Source organism: Equus caballus, chromosome 15, assembly GCF_041296265.1.
Source record: "Equus caballus isolate H_3958 breed thoroughbred chromosome 15, TB-T2T, whole genome shotgun sequence".
In the NCBI taxonomy this organism is placed as follows: Eukaryota; Metazoa; Chordata; class Mammalia; order Perissodactyla; family Equidae; genus Equus; species Equus caballus.
The window spans coordinates 84,425,991-84,442,289 of record NC_091698.1 but is presented as its reverse complement, the minus strand read 5'-3'; the positions used below and the strand labels follow the sequence as shown (position 1 = coordinate 84,442,289).

General features: G+C 39.5%; 1 protein-coding gene across 2 annotated transcripts in view; it reads left to right on the top strand.

Moving 5' to 3' along the window:
- Positions 1-13,952, top strand: part of ZNF512 (zinc finger protein 512) — a 30,444-nt gene extending 16,492 nt beyond the window's left edge. For both annotated transcript variants that reach the window (XM_005600115.4, XM_005600116.4), the window contains exons 10-14: positions 782-976; positions 6,143-6,244; positions 7,174-7,236; positions 8,375-8,473; positions 11,960-13,952. In XM_005600115.4, the coding sequence (XP_005600172.1) occupies positions 782-976; positions 6,143-6,244; positions 7,174-7,236; positions 8,375-8,473; positions 11,960-12,268 (768 nt within the window). In that variant the 3' untranslated portion in view covers positions 12,269-13,952. The remainder of the gene's footprint in view (positions 1-781; positions 977-6,142; positions 6,245-7,173; positions 7,237-8,374; positions 8,474-11,959) is intronic.
- Positions 13,953-16,299: the final 2,347 nt, after the last annotated feature.

Below are 16,299 nucleotides of genomic sequence, written 5' to 3'. Positions count from 1 at the left end.
CATCACCAGGCTGGAATCAAAGTGTCAGTAGGGCCGTTCCTTTCTGGAGGCTTGAGGGGAGACTATTTCCAGACGCATTCAGATTGTTCAGGAATTCAGTTCCTTACAGATGTAGGAACTCATTTACTTACTTGCTGTAGGCCAGGAGTTGATCTTAGTTTCTAACGGCCACCTGCATTCCATGGCTCAGAGTTCCTTTGTCTTCACATCAGCAACAGTATTGAGTCTCTCTCATGCTTTGACTCTCTCCTGCCTCTTCTTCGGTCACCTCTTTCTTACTTAAAGTCAACTAATTATGGACTTCAATTAGATCTGTAAAATATCATCACATCAGCACCTAGATTAGTGTTTGATTGAATAGGTGAATACTGTAGCTCAGCCAAGTTGACATATCAAAAAACCCATCACACCCAGGATCACAAAAATTTTCTCTGTTGGTTTCTTCCAGAAGTTTTATAGTTTTAGGTTTAACACTTAGGGCTATGATCCATTTTGAGTTAATTTTTCTGTGTAGTATGAGGTATGGGTTGATATTCATTTCATTGTATATGGATATGTCTTGACTTTTAACCAGTTTCACTTATTACAACAGAACAGATTTTATCCTGCTAAAAAGCTTTATTACCAGTAAAATATGCATTAAGATGGTGGAGCTTTATGCTAGTGGTTGGCAAGCTAGTAAATAGCTCTTGATATTTAAAGCAGGGAAAACAGCCTTTATTCCTTGGCTCTGATGGAAGCCACTTCTCAGGCCTGTGTTTGCTATGTCTCATTCTTGCAGATCTCCTTCTTTCCAGAGTCAGGACAGCCAGAATGCTTAAAGGAGATGAGCCTGGAGCCAAAGAGTGGAGGCCGAGTTCAGAGGCGTTCTGCCAAGATAGCTGTATACCACCTGCAGGAGCTGGCCTCTGCTGAACTGGCCAAGGAATGGCCTAAGAGGAAGGTGCTTCAAGATCTGGTACCTGATGATCGGAAGGTAAGGTAGAAACTTCTATTAATTTTGAATCACTATGTCTAATACTATGCTGACTACATACAGAGAGGTCACTGCATTCGAGTGAGTACAAGATAAACAGTATCTTGCTTCTTTGTCCTTGGAGATGGAGTATGTCTGATCCAGCTTCAGTGTTTGGATTCAGGTGGGTCCTAAAGAGACAGTCTGTTTCAGAAGTTCCTTAAGGAGCCCCCTTAATTTTCGACCACTACCAGAGGGAACTTAAATTCCCAGGTTAGTGTTTTGCTTCATCTTTGCCCACTGTATTTCCACTTTGCTAGTTCATATGCAGTAGTTTATATTTAGTTTAGGTAAGTGCTTTCAGTTTGTTTTTGTAGCAACAGAGTTCCTCTTCCCATCTACTTTTTTTCCATCTAAAAGCTTATGTAAAACACCAGTATATAAAATAACTAAAACCAGGGTTCCTCTGAGTAACTGGGAGTAGTGAGCCCAAAGCCTTGTCTACTTGGCCTTGGCCTTGATACTTTGTCATTCCTCGCCATGGCCCCAGGTGTACTTCTGAGGGGTGCAGAACCCAGCTTGGAAGCCTTTGGTTTAGAATAGGTCGTAAAGGGAAGGAGCATTATTTGGCCAAGAGGAGTAAAGGGATATATGACTATACGGTAGTCATGGGAAGGGGTTGGGGGATATAAAGTAAGAACTAAGATCAGAGCTAAGGACCAGTTACTCTCTAGGATGTCAAGAAGAATAGCTTAGATTTGGCCTCGGGCTTTGACCCATGTGAGAGGAATGTTATGTGTTATAACAAAACAGGTCAAATCCTAGAAGTTACCACTTCTCATTTGGCCTAAAAATCAGTCTTATTGGTGTACAAGGAGTTGAATCCTATTTTTTAATATCAGAGCATCCTTTATTGTTTCAGACTTATTGCTGCTTTTTTCCTGCCGTAGGCTAAAGTACATGTTTATCTAAATACAGTTTAAATGTGAATTTTGCACAGTGATGTGTATCTTGTGATACTGCAGTCAAATTGCTTTTACTGTGCGTGGTATGTAGTAGGGAATTTGAAATAAATATTTGTTGGCTCATGGATAGGTTTTGTAGTCTTATCTAGCATATACTTTCCTAAAATCATCAGTTTTATATTTTTACAGTCTAGGGTTAAAGGCATTATTTTATTTTTTAAACATAAAATTTATTTTTTTGAATAGATAATATATTCCCATGGTTCAAAAGTCAGAATGATGATAAACATTGAGATATCTCACTCTCACCCCATCATTGTTCTATTCTGTCTCCACAGTTAACCATTCTTTTTAGTTTCTTTTGTGTCCTTTTAGTGTTTCTTGATGCAAATATAAGCAGTATTGTCTAGGAAAACCTCTTGTGTTTTCCTTTTCTCTCACATTACCACCACACTCACAGCACTTCTGACACCAGATGTGTGGGTTTTTCCCACACTGACGAATTTTCTGACACTAGTTGGATGTCCTGCAATTTAGTTCAGTTCTGACACTATCCATCTGGAGTTAGCTTCAGATCCTACAAGTTAAGGGCTCAGTCCCACAAGACTGCCCCAACTTTAGATGCTAATCACATGTCCCAGGTTGTTACCTGTACTTCTGAGGCACTGGTTCCCATGACCTCCTTATTGAGTTTCATAATTTGTGAAAATGGCTCACAGAACTCAGGAAAACACTTATGTTTACTGGTTTATTATGAAGGATATAATCAAGGATACAGATGAACAACCAGATGAAGAGATACATAGGGTGAGGTCTGGAAGAGTCCTGAGCACAGGAGCTCCTGTCCCTGTGGAGTTGGGGTACACTACCCTCTTGGCACCTAAATGTGTTCACTAGCCCAGAAGCTCTCCAAACCCTGTAATTTTGGGATTTTTATGGAGGCTTTATCATGTAGGCATGATTGATTATTAACTTCATTTCCAGCCCCTCTCCCTTTGCAGAGAAGAGGGGATGGCGCTGAAAGTTCCAAGTTTCTAATCATGGCTTGGTCTTTCTGGTGACAGCTTCCTTCTAGAAGCCCACCAAGAATCACCTCATTACTACAAAAGACGCTCCTGTTACCAGGAAACTCCAAGGGATTTAAGGATTTAGGAGCTCTGTGTCAGGAGCCGGGGTCAAAGACCAAGTATTAGCAGGAACTGGGGGCAGAGACCAATATATATTTCTCACCATTTCACAAATACATATTCCTCGTTAAAAAAACTTTTTACTTGAAATAATTTTAGACTTACAGAACAGTTGCAGAATTAGTACAAGAATTTCCATATGCTCTTTACCCAGCTTCCCTTCCCCTAATGCCAATATCTTACATAACCATAACTCAGGATACCATCATAGGATGCCATCAGGAGCCCACATTTAATTTTCTTTACTGTGTCTCCCTAGTCTCCTCCAATCTGCGACAGTTCTTCTGGTTTTCTTTGTCTTTTATCGTTGACACTTGAAGAGGATTGGCTGGTTATTTTGTAGAATGTCGCTAATAAGTGGTGTTTTCTCATAGTTAGGTTGTGGGTTGTATGTTTTTGGTAAGAATGCACTGAAGCAATGTCGGCCCTTCTCAGTGTATCACATCAGGAGGTATATGATGTTGATGTGTCTTTTTACTGATAATTAACTTTGACCACTTGATTAGGGTTGTGTTGTTCAGTTTTCTCCATGGCAAAATTATACTTTTCCCTTTGAATTTAGTGACTATTTCACAGGGAGATTGAGACTGTGCAGCCAACCTTTTCTTACCATACTTCTGTTCACTGACCTTAGGATCCATCAGTGGCCTGCTACAATTATCACTGTCATGTTGGCTTAAGATGCTTTTCTGTTTCCATCATTTTTTTCTGCAATTATTAATTGGAATTCTATTGTGAGAAAGATCTGTCCTTTTCTTCTGTTAGTTTATATCAGTATGGACTCATGGGTGTTTACTCTATGGGTTATAATCCAATTCTATTATTATTTATTTTGCTGCTCAAATTGTCCGATTTGGCCATCAAGAGCTCTTTCTGGTGGGCTTCTGTATCTTTTTGCTGTGACCCTATCATTTTTTGAGCACTTTTTAATTCTGACACCATGAGATACTTGAGGTTCATCTCACATTTTTCTTGCCCCAGCTCTGGAAACTATTTCTTTAAGGAATTCTGGTCCCTTTTGTTGGAGAGTATATTTAGAAACCAAGATTTGAGCGCCAGGTATACTCATTCCTCCTGGAGTGTCATAGCTTCTGGGCCCTCTTGGTGGAGAGAGCTAGGATACATGTGTATGCATGTTCATACACACATACACACACCCTCTATTTCTCTGTCTTTCTATCTACATATATTTAAAGCCATGGTACCTTCAATTCCAATCTAGTACCACAAGTTTCATTCTTGCCTTCCTCTTTCCTTATTTTAACTCCTTTCTCCATCAACGAGAAACCTGGCTCTCATTGTCTGTGTTTACTTTGCTCAGTCCTAGTGTAACATAAAATATTATTTCAAAATTGTTAACCCATACCCCTGTAAAAAACACATTTACTAACTAGAGAACAATATTTGTGTGTAGTTCTTTTTATCTTTAGTCTTAGAGTTGTATATAGTCAAAGTACTATTTTCAAAAGTTAACTTAGGTTGGGGTTCTTTTTCCTACCCCCTTCATTATGTTTCTCACTTGTCATAAATAGGTTTCACATGTCACTACTACTACATTTGGGGTTCCTCCTGCATCCTATTTAAACTGTTGATTTATTTGTGGGGTCTGTGCAGCATTATCATAGTTCTAAAAGTCAGACCTATACAAAAGGGTCTCAGAGAAGTGTCACTGCCCCTCTTCCCAACTATCCTGTTCCCAGTCCCCTTTTATTTCCACCCTATTCCCACCCTGCTCCCCCCAAAGATTACCAAACTCAGTAGTTTCTGGTTTGTCCTTCCTGGATTTTTATGGGATGGATGATCAAACACATGAGTATTTTCTTATATCCCCTTCTTTCTAGATACCTTTTTCACTTTGCTTTATTTCGCTTAAAAATGTATCCTGGAAATCAGTCTAAATGTGTTCATAGAGAATATCCTCATTTCTTTTTTATGGCTGCATAAATATGATAGTTTATTATATGAATATAATGGTTTATATAAATAGTCCCCTATCACCGTGAAAGGAGTTTAGATGGACCCACATACACTAACTGCAGAGGAGAGGAAATGCTTATAAATAGAGCCAGCCCTGTGCTCTGGTTTCTTTTATGGTTTACCAGAGGTTCTTTAGGCGACTACCTTCCTTAGTTTCTCCCTTACCTCTATGGGCTTTGGTTCTGTTTTTCTGTCGCAAAGAATCAGCTTCTTTTCAGATACTTCATTTTTCAAGCAGGAGGATTGTTTATTCACCAGAAGTACAGCTGTTGCCCATGATGGACTTTGTAAGAACTGTCTCTACAGGTGCTATTTTCTGGAAACTACAGTTATAGTAGTTGTATGACTAACTTGTGTCAAAGCATGTGAAAGGAAGTGCTAGAATAATTCTACTTTTGCAGTCTAAGTCAGATTATAATTCTGTTCCCTAAGGTCCTCACATCCTTGTTTAGGTTGAATCTTAGTTTTTTTGTGTTAGAATTTTTAAAATATCAAAAATTACCATGATATCATTGAAGAAAAATGAGAAATGCAGACAAACAGGGGAAAAGACAGTAAAACCTCTCAAAATTCTACCACCTAGAGACTAGAACATTTTGATTTATAGGCTTCTAGCCTTTTACCCATGTACATATATTTCTATTGAATATATTATGTGTGTGTGTGTGTGTGTGTATGTGTATATATACATACCCTGTATATATATACATGTTATATTTATATATACTATATATAGTGCATATTTGTATCCCTCTCTTTTTTGTAGCAGATATTTTAACTGTCACTAGCTTTTTCTTAAAAAAACAGTAGATGAAGTATTATATCTGAAAGTCTCCTGTCCTCTGTTACAATTCAAACTATTTAAGACTAAACAATAGACAACTATACTTACCAGTTTCAGGAACTTTTCAAAGGTTTTACATGTTATAATTTTTTTGTATATGAAAACATACTTGTGGAACTCCAGAATTGCATAATCTGCAGAGTTGTGTGTGAAACTTTTAGGGTATTTTGGTTGGAAGTTGAATTCCTCCAATAAGATCTTTCTTGTCTTGTAGTTAAAATATACTCGCCCTGGGCTACCTACCTTCAGCCAGGAAGTACTACACAAATGGAAGTCAGATATCAAGAAGTATCATCGCATTCAGTGTCCTAACCAGGTGGTTCTTTCTCATTCATTTATTCAGTAAATGTTTATCAAGGATCTGCTATTGTTTCAGTTATTTATTCCTTCATGACAAAGCACCTGAAGACCTTAGTGGCTTAAAACATCAATTATTTTATTTGTTCACAATTCTGTAAATCAGTAATTCTCTCAGCATTCAGAAGGCAGTTCTCCTGTTGTACATGGCATCAGCTGGGATCTGCTCATGGGTTGCATTCAGCTGGAAGCTCAGATGGCACCTGAATGTCCAAGATGGCTCCTCTGCGGCTAATTCACTGGGACGTTGGCTCTCCACATGGCCTCTCTTTGTAGCCGATGTAGTTGGATTACCAGCAGGGTACATGGCAGCTGACTTCTCAGAGAGAGTATTCTGAGTGCATGAAAGCAGAAACTGCAAATTGCTTAACGCTTAGCTTCAGAATTTGTTCAGCATCATTTCCATAGCATTTGTTGGACAAAGAAATCACAGAGCTAACCCAGATTCAAAGGGAGGGTAAATAGCTCCACTTCTTGATGGGAAGAGTGGCAGAGAATTTGCAGCCGTCTTTAATCTACCACAGCGGTATGTGCAGTACTTTGGAGAGGAGTAGATACACAAAAAACAGGAAACATTTGCACTAAAGAAAGCAGATTAAAAAAAATCTAACCATGCAATTTTCTGTGTTTCTCTGTCAGAAAAAGTACCAGGGAAGGGAATGTTTTAAGCTTTTCCAAACAGCTTGTTCACCTCTTTTTCTTTTACCTTTCCTTCATTTTCCTTCTTGTTTTTGTGTCTTGCATGTGAATTCTTTTTCTGCTTGGTTTGTGGTGCAATTTATTGGGCTTCTTCCTCCAAATGTAGAGTAGGTCAGTGTAAATAGCCAGATTGCTAAGAGAAGGATGCCATTTTGTGTAGTGTTCACATTATTTCTGTTTCTTTTTCAGGGTTGCGAGGCTGTCTACAGTAGTGTATCTGGCCTTAAAGCTCACCTGGGCTCTTGTACATTGGTTTGTAACTTTCTGACGTATTTATTTTAACATGACCTCTAAAGTAGTCTGATGTGGAAGAGGATTCAGTTTAGGTGAACAGCTAATTGTCCTGTTTGCTATTATCTTCAGAGGCTGGTTTAGTTTTTTATGTTCAAAAGATTCTTGGTTTGTTATTGGGTGGGATATGCCAGGTTATGTCCAAAATGTAGAAAATCCCAATGTACTATAAGTCGTATCAGTGAAAGAATTTGGAGAAAAATGTATTAGTTCTGAGTCCCTACCAGGGATTTAACTTCTTCACCTGAGCCTCTCCCACACTGGGCCTGGCCTGGCTTATTGGGCCCTTAACTTTCTAGAATCAGCTTACATGTGCCTGTCTGGATGGGTGAAGATCCTCTAAACCCATCTAAACTATACTGGCCTCTGGGGATAGGAGCTGGAATCCCTGGGTGTCAGGCTAACAGCCATTCACCTCACTGAATCTTTTCCATGTTGACCCAGGTTCCCTGCAACCCACCAGCCATGGGGATTACTGCCACTTTCCAATCCCATTCAGAAGTATCTCCTCACACAAAGTGAGCACCCTGGAAACCTGAAGCTTCAGGAGGGGAGAGAGGTCTCAGTTCAAGGCAACAAGGGAGTTGTAGGCATCCCAACCAGATCTGTCCAGGAATGGTTAGGAGTTTGTCATCTTGATTTGCGTTTCTGAGTCCTTAAACTAGGTGTAATGGATGGTACTGTTCTAATTCTGAATTTCCAAGGCACTCTTTGCAGCAGTGGATTATAGTGGGAAGAATTACACATTGGTGCCTCTGGTGAACTTCAGGAGTTTGATCATATTGGGTGAAGAACCAAGGGAATCTGGAAGTGAAGTGAAAGAAGCAAGGGAAGATAGAAAAATGTGACGTATTATAAAATAAAAGTAGGAGAACTTCGGGTCATGTTGAGGGGGAGGGGTGAGTGTTTGGAATAGAATTGTATTAGGATAGATTTATATGCTGGTTTTCTTAAATATATTGCTGTTTAGGATTTTCTTCCTTCTTACCTTTGCTGAAGTAGAATCCCCTCTCTTCATCTCTAACAATCCCTACACATGGCCCAGGTGTGTGTTTTTTAATTTACCAATAATTCTTTTTTCTTTCTCTCTTGAAAATAGGGGAACTTTGTGGCTGGAAAATATAAGTGTCTTCTCTGTCAAAAAGAATTTGTTTCAGAGAGTGGTGTCAAGTATCACATCAACTCTGTCCATGCTGAGGTGAGGTCCCTGCTTTCCCACAGTGCTTTTGTAATCCTGTGGACCCTATACATGCGCCACAAGAGAGGTGAATTTTCTGCCTGTTTTTATGGGCTAGGACTGTCAACGAAAGTAACTCTAAAGTGGGTACCGGAGACGTTGGAGTTAAAATACTTTCTAAAATTAGATGCATGATTGTATTTTTCTATGAAAGCATTTGAAATCAGTGTGTCAGCATCCCTGAGCTCTTCTAATTCTGATATTCCAATTGAATCACGTGTTTGGGAACCAGGCTGAATTTACACCTTTGGAATTCTTATTTCACAGCAATCTCTATATTTCTGTTTTCTAGTATTCTGACATATTTGAGCAACCTGTTTTTAATGCTGTTTAAAATACTGCATAGAAAGAACTATAAATGACATTGTTGAGACAATTGGGGAAATTTGAATACTGACTATTCAATAATAGTAATGTGTCAGTGTTAATACTCCCAAATGTGATAATTGTTTTGTAGTTAAGCAGGAGAATGCCCTTGTTCTTAGGCAGATACATGCTGAAGTAGGTAGGGATGAAGTATCGTGTTGTCTGCAAGTACTTGCAAATGGCTCAGCAGAAGAAATGAAGGAAGGAAGAAAGAAAAGAAGGAAGAAATAAAGGGAAGAGAGAGATTAGCAATGGTAAATCCAGGTGTTCATTGGACTATTGTAACTTTTCTGAAGGTTTGTAAATTTTCTAAATTAAAAAATAAAAAATTCCGTATAAAAATGATTTAAAGTTCAGAAGGTTAAGGGTTTTCTCTTGGGGAACGTTTAGTAGTAGTACAGGTGGACAGAGAAATTGTTTCCTGTGTAGTTAAATAGCATTATTGCAGAAGCTCAAGGAGTAGTGTCTACGTCCTTATGGAATGTCTTACTGCAGACACTGTTGTTGCCTGATGAGGAGAAACAGTGAGCGTCTTCAGCTGTTCTCTGCCCTCAGATGTAGTAGTTCTTAACAATGCGGGCTTTAGGTAGTGTCATCAAATGTGCTTCCTCTTGCTTTACTGGTTTAGGCTTTGGGAATCCCTTTCCATATCTGAGATTTCTTCTAGGCAGTCATATCTTTTTTATAGTAATAGTGTACCTTTTTATGCTTCAGAAAGTATTTGGAAGATAATTATCTCCTTACAAAATCTGGCCTTTGTATAGTTAACTTATTCTCCAGTTTCTTCCTAAAAAGTTGAAAGCAACCAAGCACTTGTTCAATGATTTAGGCCTGTATTTATGAATTATATGTAGTGGTAAAACATCTTTACTCTGTTCCTCCTCCTCTGTGTCACATTTTCTTACACTACTTTTTTTTAACAGAAATTTTCAAACACATGAAAATGACAGAATACTATAATGAATAGGTTTAACAGTTACAGTGTATGGCCAATCTTCTTTCATTTATAACCACACTCACTTTTCTTGTCCCGTAGAGGCTTATTTTAAAACAAAGGCCACATACCATGTTAGCTGTACATGCTTCTTTCAATATATGTGTCTAAAAATATAAGGACTTCTAAAAATACGTAACCACAACCATCATTACACTTAAAAAAATTAACAGTGATTCTTTAATGCCATATATCCAGTCATTATTTAAATTTTCCTGATTGTCTCATAATTCTTTTTCGGAGTTGGTTTATTCAAATCAGGACCCAAATAAAGTCCAATATACTGCATTTGTCTATTTTAATCTAGAGTGCACTATCTAATAGAAATGTAATGTGAACTGTGTACATAATTTAAAAATTTTCTAGTAACTACATTTTAAAAAGTATAAATAAAACAGGTGAAATTAACTTAGTAATTATTTTATTTAACCCAATGTATCTAAAATATTATCTTTTTAACATGTAGTTAATAAAAAATTGTTAATGGGGCACTTTTTGTTCATACTAAGTCTTTGAAACTTGGTGTGTATTTTACATTGAAAGCATATCTCAATTTAGAGTAACCACATTTTAGGATCTCATTAGCCACATGTGGCTAGTGTCTCACTGGACATTGTAGGTCTAAAAGTTTCCCCTTTTTTGTTTTATTTAATGTTTTATTTTTGGTGAGGAAGATTGGCCCTGAGCTAGCATCTGTTGCCAGTCTTCCTCTTTTTGCTTGAGGAAGATTGTCCTTGAGCTAACATCTGTGCTGACCTTCCTCTGTTTTGTATGTGGGATGCCACCACAACATGGCTTGATGAGTGGTGTCTGTGCCTCGTATCCGATCCTGCAAACCTTGGGCCGCCAAAGTAGAATGCACAACCTTCACCACTACGCCAATGGGCCGGCCCCTCCCCTTCCTTTTTTTAAACAAAATTTATTTGTTGAAGAAACCAGGTCATTTGTCACATACATTTACCCACATTCTGGATTTTGCTCATTGCATTCCTGTAGTGGTGGTCCTCTATCCTGGATATTTCCTACACAGTAATTATTAGACCTAGAAGACTAATCAGATCACCTGATTTAGACTGAAGTTTTTTTTTTCTTCAAGTATATTTTAGGGGCTGGCCCCGTGGCCGAGTGGTTAAGTTCGTGCACTCTGCTTCGGCAGCCCAGGGTTTCGCTGGTTTGGATCCTGGGTGCAGACATGGCACCGCTCATCAGGCCATGCTGAGGCGGTGTCCCACATGCCACAACTAGAAGGACCCCCGACTAAAAATACACAACTGTGTACCAGGGGGCTTTGGGGAGAAAAAGGAAAAGTAAAATCTTTAAAAAAAAAAAAAAAATTTCATAAATTGGATTATGTGCCCCCCAACCCTTAATTTTTTTAAACTGAGGTTCAGAGAGGTTAATTAATTTTCCCATCGTCAGAGAGCTAGAAACAGAGCTGGGACTTGTGCAAAGGCAGTCTGGCTGCAAAATTCATGCTCTTAACCACTACGCTGTCATGAAATAAAAATCTATGGCCCAGTGCTTTTACATCTCATGAGGAGATTTTTACAAAGGAGATAAATGGGTGGGATAATGCTAAGTAAACAGACTTAGTAGATCACTTAGTGAAGTACTCAAAATCATGTCTTACACAATAAATGCTTATCATGACTTGCTCTGTATTCAATTTCTCCAGTTTAAAATACAGAGTTCTGGGGCCGGCCCGGTGGCGCAGCGGTTAAGTTCACACATTCCGCTTCTTGGTGGCCCGGGGTTCGCCAGTTTGGATCCCGAGTGCGGACATGGCACCGATTGACAAAGCCATGCTGTGGTAGGCGTCCCATGTGTAAAGTAGAGGAAGATGGGCATGGATGTTAGCTCAGGGTCAGTCTTCCTCAGCAAAAAGAGGATTGGCAGTAGTTAGCTCAGGGCTAATCTTCCTCCAAAAAAATAAATAAAATAAAATACAGAGTTCTAGGCTATGGTTCCATATCTCTTTCCTCCTTACTTTGTTTTGCCCTAACCATGCCTCTTTTCAGTTCTCACCACACCCCTTTATGCTCTCCATCGTGTTTTGATTGGATGATGTTTGTCTTTTGCCTCTGTAGGACTGGTTTGTTGTAAACCCAACAACAACTAAAAGCTTTGAAAAGCTGATGAAGATAAAGCAGCGGCAGCAAGAAGAAGAAAAGCGAAGACAGCAGCACAGGAGCAGAAGGTCTCTAAGAAGGCGGCAGCAGCCTGGCATTGAGCTTCCTGAGGCAGAGCTGAGTCTTAGAGTAGGGAAGGATCAGAGGAGGAATGACGAGGAACTGCTAGTGTCAGCCTCCTGTAAGGAGCCAGAGCAGGAGCCAGTGCCAGCACAGCTCCAGAAAGTAAAGCCCCCAAAGACGAATCACAAACGAGGAAGGAAGTAGGCAGGCAGCGTAAAAGCGCTCCTAGGAGAGTGGATGTGATGCTATTGTCACGGGGACCTGTGCTGGGAGGACTGAGTCATGGGTGCTGAGTGAAGAGAAATTTACTCTTGCAGCTGTTTGTTGTGTGAGGCTGTGACTTTCTCAGCTCCTTCCTCCTGTGTAAATTTCACTGTTTTCCCTCCTAATTCACTTTCACTCCCCGGCCTTCCCTTTTGGTAGGTTTTCCTGCTGTTCCTTATTGGAGTCCTCTTGTTTTTCTCTTATCTTGTCCAAAGAACTCCCTCTAAGGCCAACTATAGGCCCCTCTTGCCCTGTACAAGACTAAGAAATCTGTTTGGTTGTCCTTTCCTTCCTGGGGTGTAGAATGTTCTTGGAAACTCCATTGATTTAGTAGTCACTCCATCATGTAGCTTATAAAACAATTCCAAACTAATTTTTTAAAGCCATGCTGATTTATCATTTTGTATTTGTGATATAACAAGCCTAGAAGGTAGTACTCTTGTCACTCATGTAATAAGATTATTCTGTCTCCTTGGGAAACTAACTTTGTGGAGGCTGTTTGTTCTCTCAATATGGTTTTAGGATTGAAAGTAAGAAAATGGACTTAGAATGAAAAAACTAGAACATCCCTACACTGGTTTTACTGGGAAATGCTTTGTTTGTTTGAAGTAGCAGTGACTAACAAGACCCACAGGCATGAAAAGCAGCCTGAGGAGTAATGTGTCCCAAACATTAAAATGACTGGGAAAGAAGCAAGTAGAAGAAGCAATAAATACTGCCTCAACTTTCTTGAGGCCTCCTCTGTTGCTGTGATCCAGTGCCCTCTTGAAGCTTGTTTTGCTCCCTCAATTTCAAGGACTGAGAAATATCACATTGCCTCTCATGTTTTGAAACAAAATCCTCTTCCTGGTAATGCCCCTAAGATTGGTAGCCAAGGTGCACATTCTTCCCCTGGACTTGACCTCACTAGTTACTCTGCACTCCACTAAGTCCTCATCCTTCCCTTTAGCCAACCTCTGAATTTTCTTAGAATATTGTCCTTCATCATCTTTTATATATGGAGTTCTGTCCTCTTTATATCCTGAGACTTCAACACCAGATGTAGCTATTTATCTGGAGTTGGAAAGAAAATTTCTTTTTCTGTACCTCATGCCTACTTGATAATGTCTAATGGGCTATTTCTCATTGAGGCTAGCTTTCTCTGGAGCATTGGTTAGAGCAGCTCTGTTGTTGTGTTTCTAGATTCTCTTTCTCTTTTCCATAAATAATGGTCTTACATATTCTTGCCAATTTTTTTGGCATATGCCACATAAAAAGCAAGGGACCCTTAACCCTGATATGGACAAGTACTACCTTTTCAAATTCTGAAAGACTATTACCACTCTTTAACTCTGTTCTCTGTGCTCCTCTGTATAGCTTTAAATTGTGGGCTTTTGTGAAGACCACTTTCAGATAAGGGAGCATTGAAACCTGATTTGGATACTGCCAGAATAGGTAGTTTTGAAACAAGTGAAGGATGTGGTATATACACTCTACATTCTCATTGGCAGTTGCACCCTTAAAGCCCTTTCAGTAGATGAGGATTGTCAGGCAGGAGAAATGAAGAAGCTATGTTAATTTCTGGTGAGTAAGATTTGGGGAATGTTTGGCAATGACAAAAGAAATAAATGACTCTTGGTTAGAATGATGTTGCCAGTTGTTCATTGACTCTGACCTGTTACTTGACTCTTTGCTGACACGGCATATGGGGGTAAGAAGATGGCTAGAGATGGGACTGAATTTGAAATAAGTACCAAGTGCATTTGTCTCAGTAGTTCTTTAGCTTCTAAGATCTGCTGGTTAAAATGAATAATTTGAGACTAAAGTGAATTAGTATCGGAAACTTGCCCAATCTCATCCAGGGCCCTTGTAGGCACTCCTTCTGTTGTTCCTTCCTGAGGCCAGGGATCAGCAGGACTCGGTATAGACTATCCTAATCATACTATGAGTTTTAAAGGTTTTTTTCATTAGAACAATGAAAATACCAAGAGACAAAAACAAGAATGATTACTGCATTATTTTTATAGTAGAGAGATACTGGAAACAACGTGTAGCAGAAACTCCTACCTCTTTCCACCAAAATGTGCTCTCACCTTGCAAAGCTAGAAGATCATAGGGACAAATGGCTAGACTGCATTTCCTGGCCCTCCCCCGCCCTTCTCCTGTAGTGAAGGAGTAGCCAACTAATTTCTCTCCAGTGGAATGTGACTGGAAGTGATGTATGTCACTTCCAGATACTTCCATGCCTGCTTTCCACTTCCTCAGGCTAGATGCAGATGATGAGGCGGTTCTAGCGGATGGTAGAGCACAGTGGAAGATAGCTGAGTCCCTGAATCACCCTATGAAGGACCACTTGCCTACCAGGAACATCTGAGACTATTATATGAGCAAGAAATAAATGGTGTTTGAGACATTATACATTCTTGGGTCTCTTTGTTAGTCTACTCTAACACATAACCTAATTGCTCATCATCAGGAGAATGGATTAAACTGTGAAATAGTTATACAGTGGAACTATACAGCTATAAAATTAACTAGAGTTGCTTGTATCATCATGCATACATCGCAAAACCAGTGTCTGGGAAAAGCAAATTACAGAATACATCAAGTGTACCTTTTATATAAGGCTTAAAAACATGCAAAAACAATGCTCTATTGTTTTTGAGTATATATAAATATATTTTAATATATTTAAGAATAGCATGAAAACATGCCCAGGAATGATAAACACCAAATTTAGGATAGTGCTTCTGGGATCCAGAGGGACTATAAGGGAATTTGTAAGTTCTTATTTGTTAAGGTGGATAGTGAGTTTGTTATAGTTTCTGTTTTTTTGTATGTCTGAAGTATTTTAAAAAGCAGTTTACACAAACAAAAAAGAAAAACATATTTTGCTCACCCCCTTCTAAAAGGGAACATGAGAAATTTTCTTTGACACTTTTTTTTTATTGAGGAAGATTGGCCCTGAGGTAACAACAGCTGTTGCCAATCTTCCCCCGCTTTTTTTTTCTTCCCAAATCCCCAGGACATAGCAGTATATCCTAGTTGTAGGTCATTCTAGTTCTTTTTTGTGGCATGCCACCACAGCATGGCTTAATGAGTGGTGTGTAGGTCTGTGCCCAGGATCCGAACCAGCAAACCCCAGGCTGCCAAAGTGGAGCCCACAAGTTTAACCACTCAGCCATGGGGCCAGCCCTGGGAAATTTTATTTCAGCTTCATCTTAATTTGATTTTCCCTTCACCATGTAGTCTGCTCTCCCCCATGTCTTCTGTTCACGTCTTTCTGTTCCTACTGTCCCAGTCTGAACCATCACCACCTCTTGCCTAGACAACAGCTTCCTAATTGGTTTCCTTCTGCTTTTTACTGGCTTGGATAGACGGACAGCTGTAGTGAATTTTTAAAATTGTATATCAGACCTCATTCACTTGCTGAAAGCCTGATGGTTTCCTAGCTCACTTAGAATAAACGTCACTCCCTTTACCTTCTCCTACAGGGCCCTCTGTGCTCCTACTGCTGACCTGTTTAGCCTTGTCTTCCTCTGCTCCACCCGTGTTCTCTAACCGTTCCCCAACTACACTTTAGCAACACTGACCTTGCTGTTCCTTGAACCTACCAAGTTCATTCCTGTCTTAGAGCCTTTGCATTCACTGTTCCCTCTGCCTGGAATAGTTTCTGACTCAGTTTTTCACTGTAGGCTTCATTTTATCGTTTAAGTCTTAACCTAAGTTTCACCTCAGGTCTTTTCCATCTAAATGCACTTTATGTAACATCACCCTGTTTAATTTTCTTCATAGTAAAGCAGACAAAAAGTAGATTGAGATCTCAGTTGGCCAACCTACTGCTCACTTCTGGTATGGATTTCAGAGTACCTTTAGCAGATTCTCCTTTTAAAATCTTGGAGCCCCCAGGGCCTCACTCTGAAAGGGACAGCCACAAGCAGTACACCAGATCCATTATCTAAGATAACAGGAATTAAAAATAAACTGAGACA